This window comes from Gymnodraco acuticeps, unplaced genomic scaffold (assembly GCF_902827175.1).
Source record: "Gymnodraco acuticeps unplaced genomic scaffold, fGymAcu1.1, whole genome shotgun sequence".
NCBI lineage: Eukaryota > Metazoa > Chordata > Actinopteri > Perciformes > Bathydraconidae > Gymnodraco > Gymnodraco acuticeps.
In genome coordinates this window covers 3,818,305-3,834,622 of record NW_022992206.1, presented here as the reverse complement: position 1 = coordinate 3,834,622, position 16,318 = coordinate 3,818,305, and the positions used below count along the sequence as shown (strand labels likewise).

The 16,318-nt window shown below is 38.9% G+C and overlaps 1 protein-coding gene across 1 annotated transcript in view; it reads left to right on the top strand.

The window, feature by feature from the left end:
• Positions 1-16,318, top strand: part of LOC117539505 (cadherin-22-like) — a gene marked incomplete at its 5' end in the record, with an annotated part of 139,903 nt that overhangs the window by 51,427 nt on the left and 72,158 nt on the right. Inside the window, 1 exon segment of the mRNA XM_034205704.1 lies at positions 3,494-4,604. Coding sequence (XP_034061595.1) covers positions 4,374-4,604 — 231 coding nt within the window.

Sequence of the window (16,318 nt, the reverse complement as noted above, 5' to 3'; positions counted from 1 at the left end):
GTCCACACACTTAATGAAATTCCCCAAGCGGGGCGACAGAACAGAAGGAGATTCATCTGAGGAATATGGATTTCGTTTTTAGAAACCAAACAGTTGGTGCTCAGCGAATGTTTCAGTTTGCAAAGCAACTTGTACGCCGTTCATGCACACAGATTTTTTTTGTTGATACAAATGCTCTCTAATTAAACGTACTCAAACTGCCTGCCGCATTGTTAAGTCATCTACTGTAAGGGAACAGGGAAATTGTAGATAGGCAAAAACAAATTAATTTTATCCTCCCAATGCTGTTTGCCTTTGAGGCACAGAGGAATAAACAGTTTCTTTGAAGTTATCACTCCACAGCTCCAAAATATCAAATTGGAAACTTGAAAAGAAAAATAAACTGTTGATCAATTCAAGTCAAGCAAGGACTTAAGACTTTTTCTTTCATTTAGATTGACTATCATTCAAGTTTACTCACTGTTTTATCTCATTAAGGTATGTGTGGTGCACTTTTATTAATACGATAAACCTTTAATTTAAATGAGTGTTTAAGGTGATTTCTAAACCATGTGAGAACATTTATGTTAAATTGCAATGCCTCCAAAAATGGACAATGTTCCGAACCTACAGTAATATAACACTGTTAATAACCTTTGTGAAGCATGGGTGTGGGAGTGTTGCTACCAGTAGTGGAGATGTGAGATGAAATAAGATACAGAATGTGCAGTTCACAAAATCCAAAACACATTAGTTTATACCCCTACTGTTTGAAACAAGATTTATCATCTGTGGAAAGTTATCAGGGCAGAAATAGTTTTATAAATCTGTCTTGAAGAAACAGTGATTTTGGCAATATGTTACAGTTCTCACACAAAACGCAAAGTACAATGGATTATGAATGTGATTGGCCATTGCAATATGTCGCCCAATGATGCTGCATTGCATTGTTTAAAAATGGTCCTACTCTCAGCGGTCAGAGCATTTCAAAAGCATGCAGGAATGCCCTCGTGCTACCCTTTCATATCTTGGCCGAATAAAGATCACAGAAAGCCACTCTTCGTACTTGAGCAAATAATGAATGAGCAGAAGAGTATTCAAATGTCTGGAGGAAACATAGCAGACAAACAGGCAATGAGTTGACAGAAGGATTGTCTATTTGTGACTTCTGTAGACATACAGCCATAACCTGGCTTACAGCAAATGTGGATCTTGAGACAAGGAAATGTTGAAATTAGCTTTTTAACAACACAATAGGGGTGGCCTGGTCGCAGAGGCACACAGTTCTACCTCAACAGAGAATGATAATAGTGTGTCATCTTTAGTGCCAGGCGACGTTGGTTCTCTGCAGGGGAAAGTGGCGGATCTCAGAGAAAGGTACAGGGCAGAGTTAATAGAGCCCAGTCAGATTGTGTTTCACTGCTGTCAGAGCAAAGCTGGAGAAGGCTGGGAAATATTCCTATGACTGCCAAAAAGTACACTCCTACTGTACGAGACACAGGCAGTGGCATGCACAGTGCCAAGGCCCATGGTGCACCGCTGGTGTTGGTCTGCCATGGCACAATAGGGAGAGTCTGTCTGTGTCTAGAGACCAGATTTGAAGGCTGAATTGTCCCTCTCAAGTTCTTAAATGACCCTAATTATAGATTTGACATTGGTAAGTTATCTGACCAGGGTAACAAAAAAACATTTAAGCAAAACTCTGTATGGACATTCATGCCAATACATCATATTGAAATGAATTGGAGCGTGAATTAACTGTCAGGAACAAATTTATTAGAAAAAGTGAGCCACTGAGTTTAGTTTTGGTATATCATGATGGAACGTGTATGGTATAGATTAATTTCCCACATGTAGTGTTAAAATGAGCTTACTAAAATCATAATTGTGCAAAGAATGGTACATAAATGTTCGAGCTGATACAGTAAAGCGGGGCACTCCATCATGACATTTATTTTAATCTTATATACAGTCCTAAATAGCCTGCGAAACAATTGGACAGTGTTATTCCAACAAAATCAAAAACTGCATGTAAAACATCATGGATTATTTCATGTTGCATGGCATTTATATTATGTTGGTGGTTGGTTTGAAAGGAGGCGAAAGATGTAACACAACTGAAAACTTTAGCATGCTGATATCATACATCAATATGGCATTTAGCAAGTGGGTCTTTTGCAAGTTTCCAAAAATTCCTCAATACTGGAGCACTGTTAAAGCAAATGTCACATTGAATGAATGTGTTGCATGACTACTCATTTGGTTTATCAAATGAACCTCTGTATCACATGACTGAAAACACTGATCCCAACATAGTTCCTCCAATAACAACCACTACGGTACCAAGTGAACAAAGAGGTATAAGCTGTTTAAGTTGCTCCTGAACTGTTTTCTCTGGAGATTGAACTTCCCCAGAGTAGTCGGTTTCCAATACCACGGACATTGCCTTGACCAACAGTCTGAGAAGGAATTATTTCCGGAAGCTCCTAGCACGCAGGAGAAGTGTGAGATTCGAAGTCCTCTCCCAGCCGGTGCAAATACAATAGGTTAAACCACCTGCTGGCCTGAAGAGCTTTTTCTTCCACTACTGTTCCAATCTTCCTTTCTTGGGGTCATAAGGCCAGAGACATACTAAATGTTATTGTTTCCTCTTTTTCTGTTATCCGCCTTTTGTTGTGAATGTGTCAGAGAGACCATTAATCATACCCACAGCCACAAAATACAGTCTGTCTCGTTTCCTCTTTGAATCTTTCACTCATTATTTCATTTGTCACTTCTCTTTGTCTTGCTCTTTCTCATTCACCCTCCCTTACCTCCCTCTCTGCTCTGTCAGCTCCGTCTTTCTGTCTCACCTCTGTGCATGTTTCACAACAGCCGAGGACCGTATCTGCCCCACCCCCCTGCTACCCCCCAATGTTTGTCTGAAGTATTAGGAGGTTGTTGCCTTATTGGATATAATTAATTGATTAATACTTTTATCCAATTAGTGCTCCCTCATGCAATTAATCAGCTGGCTGATGTTAGGGCCGCTCTATCAGTCGGACGAAAGGCAGACAGATGCTTTGGGTCTGGTGTGTGATGAACAATGACCTCTCTCTGTTGCTTCCCCTCCCTCTCTCACCTCTTTCTTCATCCCTCTGCATCTCTCTCTCTCCTTTTCTATTTTCCACACACCTGGTTTCCTGTCTTCTTTTCACCGTTCAGCCATCGCTCTCCAGTTCACAGCACATTGTTAGAGTTCTTGCTGAACACAATAATTGCTAGTGGAAAACAGTTTTCTTCAGATAATCCTAACAACACCAACATATTGTGGGTGTTGTCCCTCAGAACACAATGCAAAAGAAAGATGAAGAAAGGGGGATGTTTGTTCTTTTTAATGTTTCAGCACTTTTCATGCTATAGAAGACAAAGTAAAACATTGAAAAAGGCTCAGAAGGATAACAAAGAAAAAAAAATAATGTCTAGATTCAGCCCAAATTGCAACTATAACATTTGTCTCTTTTGTGTCTTACAGGTGTGTCCTACTTCTGCCTTTGAATCACTGATGGAGTTGTCATGATGGCCACAGAAATACTGTGAGACCTTTTGAAGGATGAACTTTCCAACCCACTGGATTGTTCTGCAAGGAAAATACATTGAAGCTCAAACAAAATCAGCAAGAGTAAAATGAGTTGACCTTTTCTCAATTCAAGGATTCTGCTTCAGGAGGCAAACCTATTCATGACTTTTCACGGAACTGGATCACAGCAGAAAAACACGATATATATTGTTATTTTTGGCAGCTTAGTATTTAACCTCTGGAAACATGCACCTACCTTGGAAATGACATGGCTAGAAGTGTAACCAGATGCAATTAAGCACTTAAAATGGCAAAGTCCAAAATGGATGGACACCATCATTCTTCAAGGGCGTGCTGCTTACTGTTGTTGTATTCCTTTTTTCCACTAGTTTCCCTACTGATCAGTGACATGCTCCAGTAAAATCTGTTGTTTTGGTTGCCTTCAACAACTTAGTTTGAAAGACATTTGCCAAAGTCTGTTTGTTTCACTTTCAGGCATAATTGCAAAAAGTGCTATACAAAGGTGGATACTATAACAGAATCAGAATGACTATCCATGCTACGATACAAACAGGCACTCTGCAGGAGGAAGGAATCCAATATGCTCCATGATGTGCCCTGTATTCACCAGATAACCTCAGATTTATTTGCAATCTCATGGATTAACTTTCAAGTTCTGACACAAAAACATTTTATGTTTGCCCTTGTGGAGTTTTATTTGGTATAAAATACAACCCAAAAACGTTTTATTTCTACATGTATCTTTGTTATTGCATGTAGACCCCGGCAGAATTTATTTATTTTTTTCTTTTTTCCCATTTTGTTAAAAATCAAAATGGCTCCTTTTTTTAAAGCAGGAACTTGGACACTGTTTGCAGCATTACATTTGTTTAGCTGCTGTAGTTTTGGCTGTTGTGAGGCCTCAAGGACTAGTGGTTCGGACTCAGAAGGGAGTAGACAAGAGCCAGAACCCTCACCATATGAAAGAGTGAAGAGAGGATGGGTGTGGAACCAGTTCTTTGTGGTGGAGGAGTATACAGGCACAGAGCCGCTATATGTTGGCAAGGTAAGTCATTTACATGTACTCTGTATATATATGTATTGTCTGAATAATGTTTTGAATAAGACTTGATTTATTGAATTGAAGGTATTTTGTATAATAAACCTTTCAGTTGAAGTATGAATGCATGCATGCTCCTGTGAATGCATTTGAAGGAAGGTATTTTTTAATATTCCACCTTCATAAAATATTATCGTAAAGTACTTGACAAGAATACAATATAATAAGAATAAGACCATCAAACTTTATAGATCAAAGCTCTTCAAACAAAATCACCGTTTAATGACAGTAGAACTCAAGAGCCCTTGGTAGAACTTGGTAGGAAGACCTAATATGCAGGACCATGTAGGGATATATATATATATTTGTTTTAATTCAGAAGTTAATGGTGAGCCAATGTAAATAGGATGAGATGGGTGTGATGTGAGTCTGCTGGCATTGTTGTGGACCATTTGTAAACAGTTCAGGGACGACTTCCAATTCCTGGTGAAAAGGGAATTGCAGTAGTCTATCAGGGATGGCATAGTCTATAACCTGCGGTAAGGTCTAAACAGTTGTTCTCACTCACTCAGGCTCCGCCTTCTACTGGACTCTTTGGGTAATGTTCTTCACCAATAGCAGGCAGATGCTTGCCTGCTGAATTTGAATTGAGTCAACGTAGCTGGCCAATCAGGACGAGCCTACCCGAGTATTACCCAAACAGTCCAGTAAAGGGCTCCGCCTATATTTATAGTCATAGAACGAGGGTTACAATTCGTTACCATTGTTCCAGCCATCAAGTCTTCTCAGTCAGTCAGACAATTTTACAAAATAAGTTGGTTTCTTAGTCTTATCAGGATTAAAAGAGACAGTTAGCTGGATATCATCAGCCTAACAGGCATGTCATAATACTTTTAAATATGGTAATATAATGAGCTAGGGGAAGCATATCAAAAGCAAATAATATAGTATACAAAACCCTGCAGCAAACCACGAGAAAGAGCATTGGTTTTAGATCAAGCCACACATAAAAACTCCTTTCCGAGAGATATCAGGAGCACTTGTCCAGGGCGCTCCCATAGACCACCAGCCACTGCCTACACCTTTCAGCCAGGAGGCTCTGATCTACATTATCAAAGGCACAACGATCCAGCACACAAAAACAGAGCATACACCAACATCAGATGACATCATTATGTCATCTTAAAGTGTGCAGTGAAAACAGCATTAAGCTGTTTAGCAACCACTTTTTCCCCAAAAATATAAAGATAAATGGCAGCTTACTATAGATACATACCAATAGATTTCTGAAAGGCGTTGGTCAACTGTATGTTTATCAAAAGATAGGACGGAACCAGATTAAAAGGAGCTTTTTATAAAAAGGTCCAAGCCTGGAGAAAGTAACTTTGTAAGTATTTAAGTTGGTTAAACAGCTCCAGGGAGCGGAATTCTGTATCTTCTAAAAAGATCTGAAGAATCACATCCGATCCAAACAGCAGCAGACATGTTTCTAATGAGCCGAAGACCAGCTCACATCAGTTCCTCCAAAGCAAAACTGATTTTTTTTCCTGCGAAGCAAAATTCCAAGTTGAGAGTTAGAGCAACCCAGATAGGCTTCCAATTGAATATATATATCTGTTTACTGATTTATTGACTATTTGAGGAGATGCAAAAAGTCATGTCACTTCTTGTTTGGAACATAACATGAAAGAAGACATTCATATTTCTGCAGTCACGGTAATAAGTAGTTTAATAGATGCCACTACTCTAGTGCGAGGCCAAAGACTTTTGATTTATGTGCTTGCATTATCTGACAGCTCCACATAAGAATATCTTTAATAATGTAGGTTACATACAGGAGAATATTAATTGATGAAGAAATCCAAACAATGTACAATGCAAAGCAATTTTGTGTTTGAAGAAACATTTAATTCTGCTTATTTTGCTAGTGTCATTACTCTCTTGGAAAATGGGATTCATTTTTCAGAACTGTCTGCCATGATATCAAATTTGTTGTTGCATATTATTTTGTAATCTTGCATACAAATGATCCAAACCAAATAAAACGTATACGCCGAATAGTTACTTTTGGATATGGAAACAGTGTACACCTTAAAAGGCATTATTTTTGAATGGTTTTATCATGTGTATCTCCTAACAATGACCACAACTAGAGACCAGCACGTTTGCATTGTAAACATATCGATCCACCACAGCAATAAAGGCTCTGTTGACACTAAATAACTACAGAACTACTAACAGACAATACTAAACATCGGTGCTCTATCGCAAGTAAACAGACAGTCAACCAATATAAATCTAAAGTTATGTGTGGGGGAAACTTCTGAAGCAATTGGAAACAGGACTCAGATAGACACGAGGAGAGCTGGAACTTTGATGGCAAACACTGATGGTTTATTTGGAGCTTCGGCCGGAGAATTCACAAGACATGTCACGAGCCACGTGTTGACACAGGTTGAGATGTCCAACCAATTCTGAAGAACTCTTCTGTAGTTCCAGGTTTTAACTAGTTGGGAGTGTAATAATCAACATTCTTTATCAGCGAGACTAAACAAATATGGACCCTGAATCTAACTAGAGCTGTCGTCCATAGAAAAGAATGTGCGCCTGGGAACCTACGATCCTAAAAAGAAGGGCCTCTAGATGTCCCTGAACAATAAACTATCTCATGGCGGCTTGTGCTCGGTCATAAGCTGGCAACAACAATGCGCCCAAGCTGCCCATCCTTAAGAGAGATAGCAGCAATACCCAAGGCCGTATGGCATAGGAAAGGAGACCCTGAAAGGAGAAAATTATGAACTGTGTCAAAGGTTGAATACCTAAGCAAATTATTCCCTAACATTATGAACAAAACTGAAAATATAAAATCTCTTCATACCATCTATAGCTCTGGCTGATCACAACTGTGACTTAATGCAATAGAAGAGAAACAGCCATTCTGTAAAATAGTTTCTACCTTTACCTGTCAGTAGTTGCGGAGCTCCAGTGCAGCGGAGTTTCCAATAGTGTTAAATGTTGTTTCACACCTACGTTGTCACTGTTATCTAAATATGAGAACATCATCGTTCTCTGATCCACTCTGTCATTTGCTTCTTGTAATACAAAATAAGTACATCCTGCTGATGCGTCACGTGAAAACTTTCCAAAGGTGAACTACTGGAACAGTTAATTATGAAGCAGCTACGCTTTTAGAAGAGATGCACTTCAAAGGCAACTTTCCCAGAATAGTGCAATATATAATACACACAGACTTGCTTTGGTAGTAGCCTCAAATATATCTTGAAGGTAAATGGGTGGAAATAAGCGGAGATAAGCAGTTAGTGTTAACGTTAAACCTTCATGTTGTGAATGGCCTTTTGCATTACCTATGGAGTCCAATGAAAGTGAGCCTGAATCCAGTTTCAATCAATACAAATGACACACAATTTAGCTGACTTTTCTCAAGAACTCCTGCTTTTACACGATGGGAAACAGAGGCTACATTTATTTTATTATCCATAAATCCTGGATCATTTAACTTTTATGCAGTGGGAGGAAGAACGTTTTGATGGCACAGGAACTATCATAGTTGATTTTACTGGGCAAACACGACTAGTGTTCAAGTCCTTAAATACAGAACACAACAACAAATGTAACAATACCAAAGAAACATTGGCTAATTGTGTCATTGCGGTTACCTAAATCATATCTATCAGACCATATTTGACCCTTAACCCATCACAGTCCCCCTGCTTCCCCTCCTACTGCTATGTAATACATTTTGTACTTTATTATTTGCTCCTTTTGTTTGTTTGTTTGTTCACCATGTAAAGCGGCCTTGGGTCCCTTGAAAGGCACTTTACAAATCTAATCTATTATTATTATTATTATTATAAACACTTAAAATGCAGATTAAAGCTACTTTGGAGACATGTGTTTAGGAGTTTTTTAGACCCATTTCCACCATTGCATTCTTTAAAAATGTTGCATAATAAGCTGTGTGTGAAAACAATCTCAAACATGACCATTTTTTGTAATCTGTTCGAAATCGAAAACCTTATTTCTTCCTTTAGTTCCTGTGGCTATTTTTTGGTCAAACAGACTCATTACTCAGCAGTGTTGGGCAAGTTACTTCCAAAATGTAATATATTACACATTACTTATTACTCTCTTTTGAAAGTAATAAGTTACATTACAATATTACTGTCTCTGAAATGTAATGAGTTACACTACTTTTTAGTTACTTTTGAGTTACTTTCACCAAAATAACCGCAAAAGAATGGCTAGGTATTTTAAATGCTGAAATGTAGTTTAGTGCAGCTCATTCTACATCCAGTGAAGGGCAATGTGGTATAGCATAACAACTGTGTAGGCCCTTAAGGCTACTAACAACTTGTATTACACGGCTTAGTTGAATACTCAATTCTGATTGTAAATTCTTAACATGTGACACGTTGTTAATCCAGCAGTACAGACCACTGTCAAGGACTATAATGAAGGTTGCTAAGGAGGATCCAGAAAGAGAAAGGAAAAGAGGTTAAAAGACGGAGCGCTGGACGTCAGATAAATCACCAGAAGAAGGCAGACAGGAAGTAAACACTAACAGGACACGGAATGGGCTCTGTAGTGTGTTTAGTATATGGCCATGTTCAGACCCGGTTCCAGAACAAAATGACTCGGGTGCCTCTGAGGTTACAGGGGGCGCAGCAGTAGTAGTAGGTTTACATGAGCAATAGTGGCCGGCAACAGCAATGAAAAATAGCATTGATGGCCCCAATGAACAGATTATGGCATTTGTTATGTTTTGAAACCAAGCAAGTGAGAACATTTCAAGTGAGTTAAAAGTGCAATCCTGAAATATTTCGTATAGTCCAAAGTGGACTACGGCAAAGAAAAGCACAAAAGCTTCAAAGCTGTACTGATAAAATAAATGAGAACATGTAAATCAAGGCAAATATTATTTAAACCAGCTCATGGTTTGAAATGGCAAACATTGAAAAGCAAAAGTATTATTAAAACCATGTACTAAATCATCACCTTGGTCCCATCATATACTCTGGGAAGAGAATATTTACTGTGCTTGAAAACTGGATCACATCATCATGTGAGGTTGACTTTGAGACCTGGAGAACATTTCAGCTGCAACATTAGCTTGTTGATAAGCTTGGGATATGAGATAGTTTTGTAGCCGTGATGTCCCCATCTGACCTGTTGCTACTGTCTGCAGTAGATGCAGTGTTGCTGGCGTTTAGTGATGGTTGCTTTAACCATTTTCGTATAAATGATTATCCACAGATGTGCGTCACTGCTGTGAAAGCACTTTGGAAATGATGCACGCGCAGCGGAGCAGGTCACGCGCACCTGACACAATTTGTTGTTTGTATTTGTCGCTCCGTTCTCTTTTTTGAATAGAGGGTGCATAACATTCAACTGCCCCGAAGATCCCGACGCGAAGCCTGAAGGGTAAACACACCAGGTTTACTAATCTACCCGCACAATTTGTCTGGTGTCGGAATGTCTCGCTATGTTATTACATTCTTAAAAAACAAAACACCATTTAATTTCGGGTTAAAATGTGTTGTAACTGCGTTACTGTGCATTGTAACGGGTAATATATTACCCACATTTCATAAGTAATGCGTTACATTACTTCGTTACAGCAAAAAGTAATATATTACTGTAACTCCGTTACTTTTGTAACGCGTTACACCCAACACTGTTACTCAGTGATGACAGGTTCAGCATTGCCCTTCTCCTTTTAATGTCCAGGACGATATCTTGACACCAGAGATGTTATTGTTCTAATGTGATTATAGAGATTAAGTATACGTCAAATCAAATCAGTTTGCCCTTCTTGTAGTCCAATGTGTAGCCTTCATTTTAGAATATTTTTTTCTTCTTTTTCCCTCCTCTCGTTCACATCCTGTTCTTCAGTTGTACACACTGCAGTCAGTTGATGAGAGTTGACAGCATGTACAATTTGATTGCCTTACATCTGACACGATTAGAAAAGATGGGATATTAATGTAGACAGCATGAGACTCAGTGATGAGACACAGACAGCAATTCTGTGATCCCCTTGTTTCTAATCATTTAGACATGGCAATTGACCAGCTAATATTGCATCTGCATATATTGATCTCTTTATTCCTACAAATTAATGGAGATGTTTTTCACAGCAGGGCTGGCTGTTGCAGAATAATTATACTTTGGCCATTATTTGTCAGACATTGTAATTACGTTGCATTCCTGCTGGCACAACCAAATACAAAGCCAACAGGCACTGCTGTCCGTGTGATGGGGGACATTGACATAGAGAGAAATGATGGTACATGAGGAAGGGGAGAACAAAGGGAGAGGAGAGGCTGCAAAGGGAAACTAGGGACGGAAATACTTCATACACTGATTTGTTATTCATTAAAGGACAGGGTTCTAGGGAAGGCAGTGAACTGATTTAAAAGAGCTGAGGGAAGCTCGAGGGAGTGACACAGCAGGAGGCGAAGAGGGATGATTTTATTAATAAGATTATCTAAAAGTTATTGCACTTCATGCGAATAGTGATAATAATGGTTTGTGTGGATGTCTGTGTAGAACTCTCTCTAGCACACAGATGCACTGCTGGACCTTTGGTATCAACACTTTAATTTGAGCAGCAGAGGATTAAAGCTAAGCACTGTGGCTCTGTACTGGATAATTAAGACAAGCTTCTTTCTTTTTTTACTTTTCCCCAACTCAGCAAACTTGCCAAGCTGTGTCCATTTTACAATTTTACCACTACTCTGCTAATGAAATCAGATTAACCTATAACATGGTCACTCCCATTCAATTGAACTGGCAGCTTTGATCAGTAAGGTAATGCATCCTTCTAGACTAAGATTGTGCCATTACATTTTCTTATTGTGAATTACTGTTCAAAATGTCGTAAGAGGCAGAGTTGCAGTTGAGCCCAGATTATCTTAAATGGCTGTTGTTAAAACGCAAACATTACAACTTGTTTGTCCTCTATTGTAGCAGAGGAGAGTTATAGAATTGGACTATGTGTGTAGCATGCATGCAGTATGCTTTTTTTTAACAGTGATCTTTGTATCCTTCCAACTCTCTGATCTGTATGTCCTGTATCTGGCATGGATTTGGTTATCATTTTTCAGCATGAAGATTTAAGAAATAATGTGTGTCCATTTGCAAGGTGGTTATTTATCCCTTTTCTTTAAAATATGCATTTAATCTGAAGCCAAATTAAACAGGTGGCCTTGTCTTTATTGTTCACCGAAACGTCGTCTAAAAAAAATCTTTTTGATTTAAGGGATATCACTTTCAGTGTTGTTCTGGATATAAAGTAAAGCATAAACCTTATAACAAGCATGTTGCATTTATTTATTTTAGCTATTTTGTTCTGTTCCCTTAACTGTGATAGTGTAGTCAACAAAGAGTTCCTTTGTGATAACCAAGTAGTCTTGGTTGGCATACTTGCTGTGCCTTGTGTGTGTGTTTATGAATGAAGGGGAAAACAGTGTTTGACCGTGGATACAGTTATTCCAACAACAGAAACATGCGTGTGCTCTGGCTGTTAAAGCAATTCTCCCCATCGCAATGATCCAAGTCCTGATTAGTCAAATCTAGGTCCACATCACAAGGCTGACATCAAACAGGAACAAAGCAGATCAGAGAAATGAAAGGGAACAAAAAAAAACGGTGGTGCTATTGGACACGGAGCCACATTTCCCATTTGTTGTTACTAGAGAGCCTTTTCTTTCTCTGGTTTGTCATTGTTTGAAATGATTTATAAATAATGTTTTGATTGATGTTTTGTGGCTCTTTACTTGTGCATTTCCATCCTCTATTTCCTGTCTAAGCTTTTGAAGTTCTGCCTCCAACCCCCACTATCCAAGCACCATTGCCCCCTCATTTAAATGTCTCTTCTCCCACTGACTTTCTTTTCTCTGTTTCTCCTCTTCGCTATGCTACCATTTGCTCTCCCTTCCATCTCCCCTTGCTTCCACATAGCTGTCTCCACCTAGGCTGCCTCTGATTCAGTCACCTTGTTAACACTTTGAAGCTGTTAAGATCACAGAGCTTGACAAGCTGCAGTGAAATGTGGCAGGCCTACTCCTGATTACACAGACTTAAATATAAGACAGCCAATTTGCTCCCGCTTTGAAACCCTCAATAAACCAAGGATTCAGTGAAGCCCAAATCCTGATATCTCCACTGGAAATGAAAAATCCTGCTCCACAAATGTCTCCCCTTTCTATTTTCTATTTTATTTTATTAAGCCACTTGATTCTGTAATTGTGAAAGACATGGACTTGCGCTTATAAACACTTTAAATTCATATTGAGACGTTTGTTGAAATGTTGTGTGCGATTTACGGGATCCAAAGATGCACAGATGTTTTACGTTTTTAAAAGGGATGTCTCCAATTTCTAAATCATAATGTACCACTATGTTGTGCATTACCGAAGCTGAGCTTTTGCAATAATGTACTTTTAATATACAAACTCAAAAGACCTGACAAGAAGGAAACTTTGTGTCACTGCATGTGTGTCATATTTCACTCCCTTCAGCAGGTTAGCCTACAGTGACAGCGAGACGCTTTGTTGTGACCCAAAGGTGAACCTGACAGGGCTTCAACAGCCTCGCTCTCCCCTGACTCACCCCACAGCCCCCACTGTAAACCCTTAGGCAGTGCTTACCTCTTGCATAAAGTTTAGCTTAAAGCCAAATACTGATTCATAATAACTGCTAAGCCACAGCGACAAATGCTCATTTGAAGTAAGTTTAAAGAAGAGGTTCAGATTTTTTAAATAAATGTAATCTACAATATGCTGTTATTATACCTCTATGTCATGGGCTATGCATATTGAGAGAGTTGTTGGCTACAGTAATCATTCTTTCTATACTGGCCATGATATAAAGCTTTTTTAAGTCCTTCTGCGCACTCATGTTTCAAAAGTTCAGATGAGGCTAATGTTAGTTTTTGGCAGAACATATTAAGGTAGGAAAATTAATGTAACCTTACAATTGAAATGCACACATGGGAATATGAGTATTGTGTACATTATTCTTACAAATTCCCTTAACATAGCCTTTTCATAATTTGAACGTCTAATAATCATTAAATATTCTGATTTGGTGAGTCGTGCTTATTGCTAAAACTTAAAAAAACGATCATTCCTAGGCATTTCCTGGAGGAAGGAGTGTCCTTTTCTACGACTTCCAAGCATTTTCTATGGTCGTTATTTGCAAAGCACAAAATAACAAGAATAATTTCATCTTTACACTGATCTAGAAATATGTCCTTCGCGTCTATGTGTTTCTAACCGTTTCTAAAAGCATGCTTCTTCACAAATGTGTAAAATGTGTGCACCTGCCTTTAACACTGCTAATATAATGTGGGCAAGCATGGCAAAGTAATCTTCCACCTTAAAGTATGCTCTGGTTTCTCTCCCTGCAATTTTGAGAGGTGGTTATAAAATGTTTGTAGTGTAGGCTGGGATCAGCAGCCTGTAACAATGGATTTAAATAGATACCAATTTTCATCTGCGGTAGATAACTACCGTAATGCCCCAAGAAAATATCAAACTGCAAAACCCTGTGATCATTACCTAAAGGTAGACATTGAGTTTAAATCTACATGATTGCATGCATTTGCTTTTAGTCTTTTTCCCTCTTTCAAGACTACTGCCCTGACCAATGCAAATCTTCCACAGCCCAAACAAACTCTATTCCCCCCACTTCATATAACTGTTTCATCTGGTGACACTGTTGCAAAATGTAAAACATGCAGCTCTCAGAAAGATTGACGGAGCATGGTTCTTGCTCAGCAGCAGCGGACTCTTCATGTAAATGTGTTAAGGGTAGATTTGCCTCTTTATTTTTTGCTAACAGAGTGATGTCCTGGCTCTGACCTTTAGTTTGCTGAGAACAATTTGCTAAGCATAGTATGTGTGTTTTTCATGCTGTCAACTTGAATCACTCCAGTGAGGATAGACTGACAGACGGATGGGTATATTCAGCCTGAGGGGGGGAAATAGCATCATCCCAGCAGAATGATGAACTCACTATCTATGTATTATTGTGTGTGTGTGTGTGTGTGTGTGTGTGTGTGTGTGTGTGTGTGTGTGTGTGTGTGTGTGTGTGTGTGTGTGTGTGTGTGTGTGTGTGTGTGTGTGTGTGTGTGTGTGTGTGTGTGTGTGTGTGTGTGTGTGTGTGTGTGTGTGTGAGCAAGCAAACACAGTAGGTAGGTGTGTGCGTGTGGCTGGTTGAGCACATGTAGTAGGTATGAACTTACAAGCATGGTGTCAGCATTTGTGCAATTGAATTAATAAATGAGGACAACATTTCACACACATTCTTGTCTCCAAAAATCTAATTGAGAAATACAGAGTGTCTTGGTGAAACATATCCAGTGGCACATGACTATGCACACTTTTATTGGATAACTTTCACTGTTTGCACCAATGAAACTTATTTTATTATAACTGAAATATTGATACCATCAAAGTATCCGTACGTATATTTCCTCTGACTGTTCACGTATTTGTCTTCAGGATGATTTGGAATGGTGAAAAAAGGTAGATAGACAAAGAGGAGGGGAAATGGATGAGGGAGGCAATATCGAGGCTCAGCCCTGCATTATTCTGCAGTTTTACGACAAATACTTAATGAAAACCCCCGCGAGGGTGATAGAAGCCTGTATTTAATTAAGCCTTTATAAAATATTAACTAGGGAGGCCGGGGCGATTTCCCCTCTCCCCTGCATGGTCTGAACACTGCACACTCACACTACATAGATAGCTTTGAGATATAATTTTAGAAAGAGGGTGAGAGGGGGAAAAAGAGAGAGAAAGAGAGAGAGGGAGCAGGTCTAGTGCCCGCTAAAGAGCCAAACGGGAGGTTTGGATGGGGGACCAATGCTGCTTCTATTGCTGCCTCTGGAATGTCTTCTAATCACATTAGGGGGAACTATAGCTTTGATTTATAAGGGCTCTTTTAAGTTCACTTTTCAGCCTTGGCACCTCTATGTCTCTACCTTTAACAATCTTTGAAACGACTTTGGACTCCTAATTTGGGCGTCACATCCTGTGAAGGGCACCATGTGCAAAAAGGTGTAAATCATTACTAGAACTGAGGTGTCTTTTTTTACAAGACAACGATGATGGCTGGTTATATGAAGCTCTGAGAAGGCCTTAAGCTGCAATTGCCATTGCAGGGATAAGATACGGGAATGGGTGGAAGGTATGGACTCATTTCATTTGGTCACGGCTGATGACCAAATGTCATTTTCTGACAACTATCAATTACACAAACCATCAGTATTCAAAGAAGTTGAAGGTAAATAGAAAATGCTTTGCAAAATATGTGACATATTAAATTAAATGCAAGCATACTGGTTTACTAAACTTTCAACTGCATCTAACAGCTTCCATCAGTGAATGGAGTGTCATGAAGCGTCCATATGCGATATCAAGTGATCATACATTTAAAGATTGTGACCTGAGTTTGTGTATGTTAAGCAACAAAAGCATTTTGATTTTGATTTTTGTTGACAAAAATAGACCTGCCTCTTTCTGCTTCAAACCAATTTGAAGATTTTTTTTTTCAAGATTCAACCAACTCACATGCTAACCAAAAGTGATGGTATTGCAAAAGCAAATATATCAACTTTCTTCAACTTACATTCCTTAATATAGAATGTTTCCTCATTATGTTGGTTATAAGTTATAACATAATCATGTGCA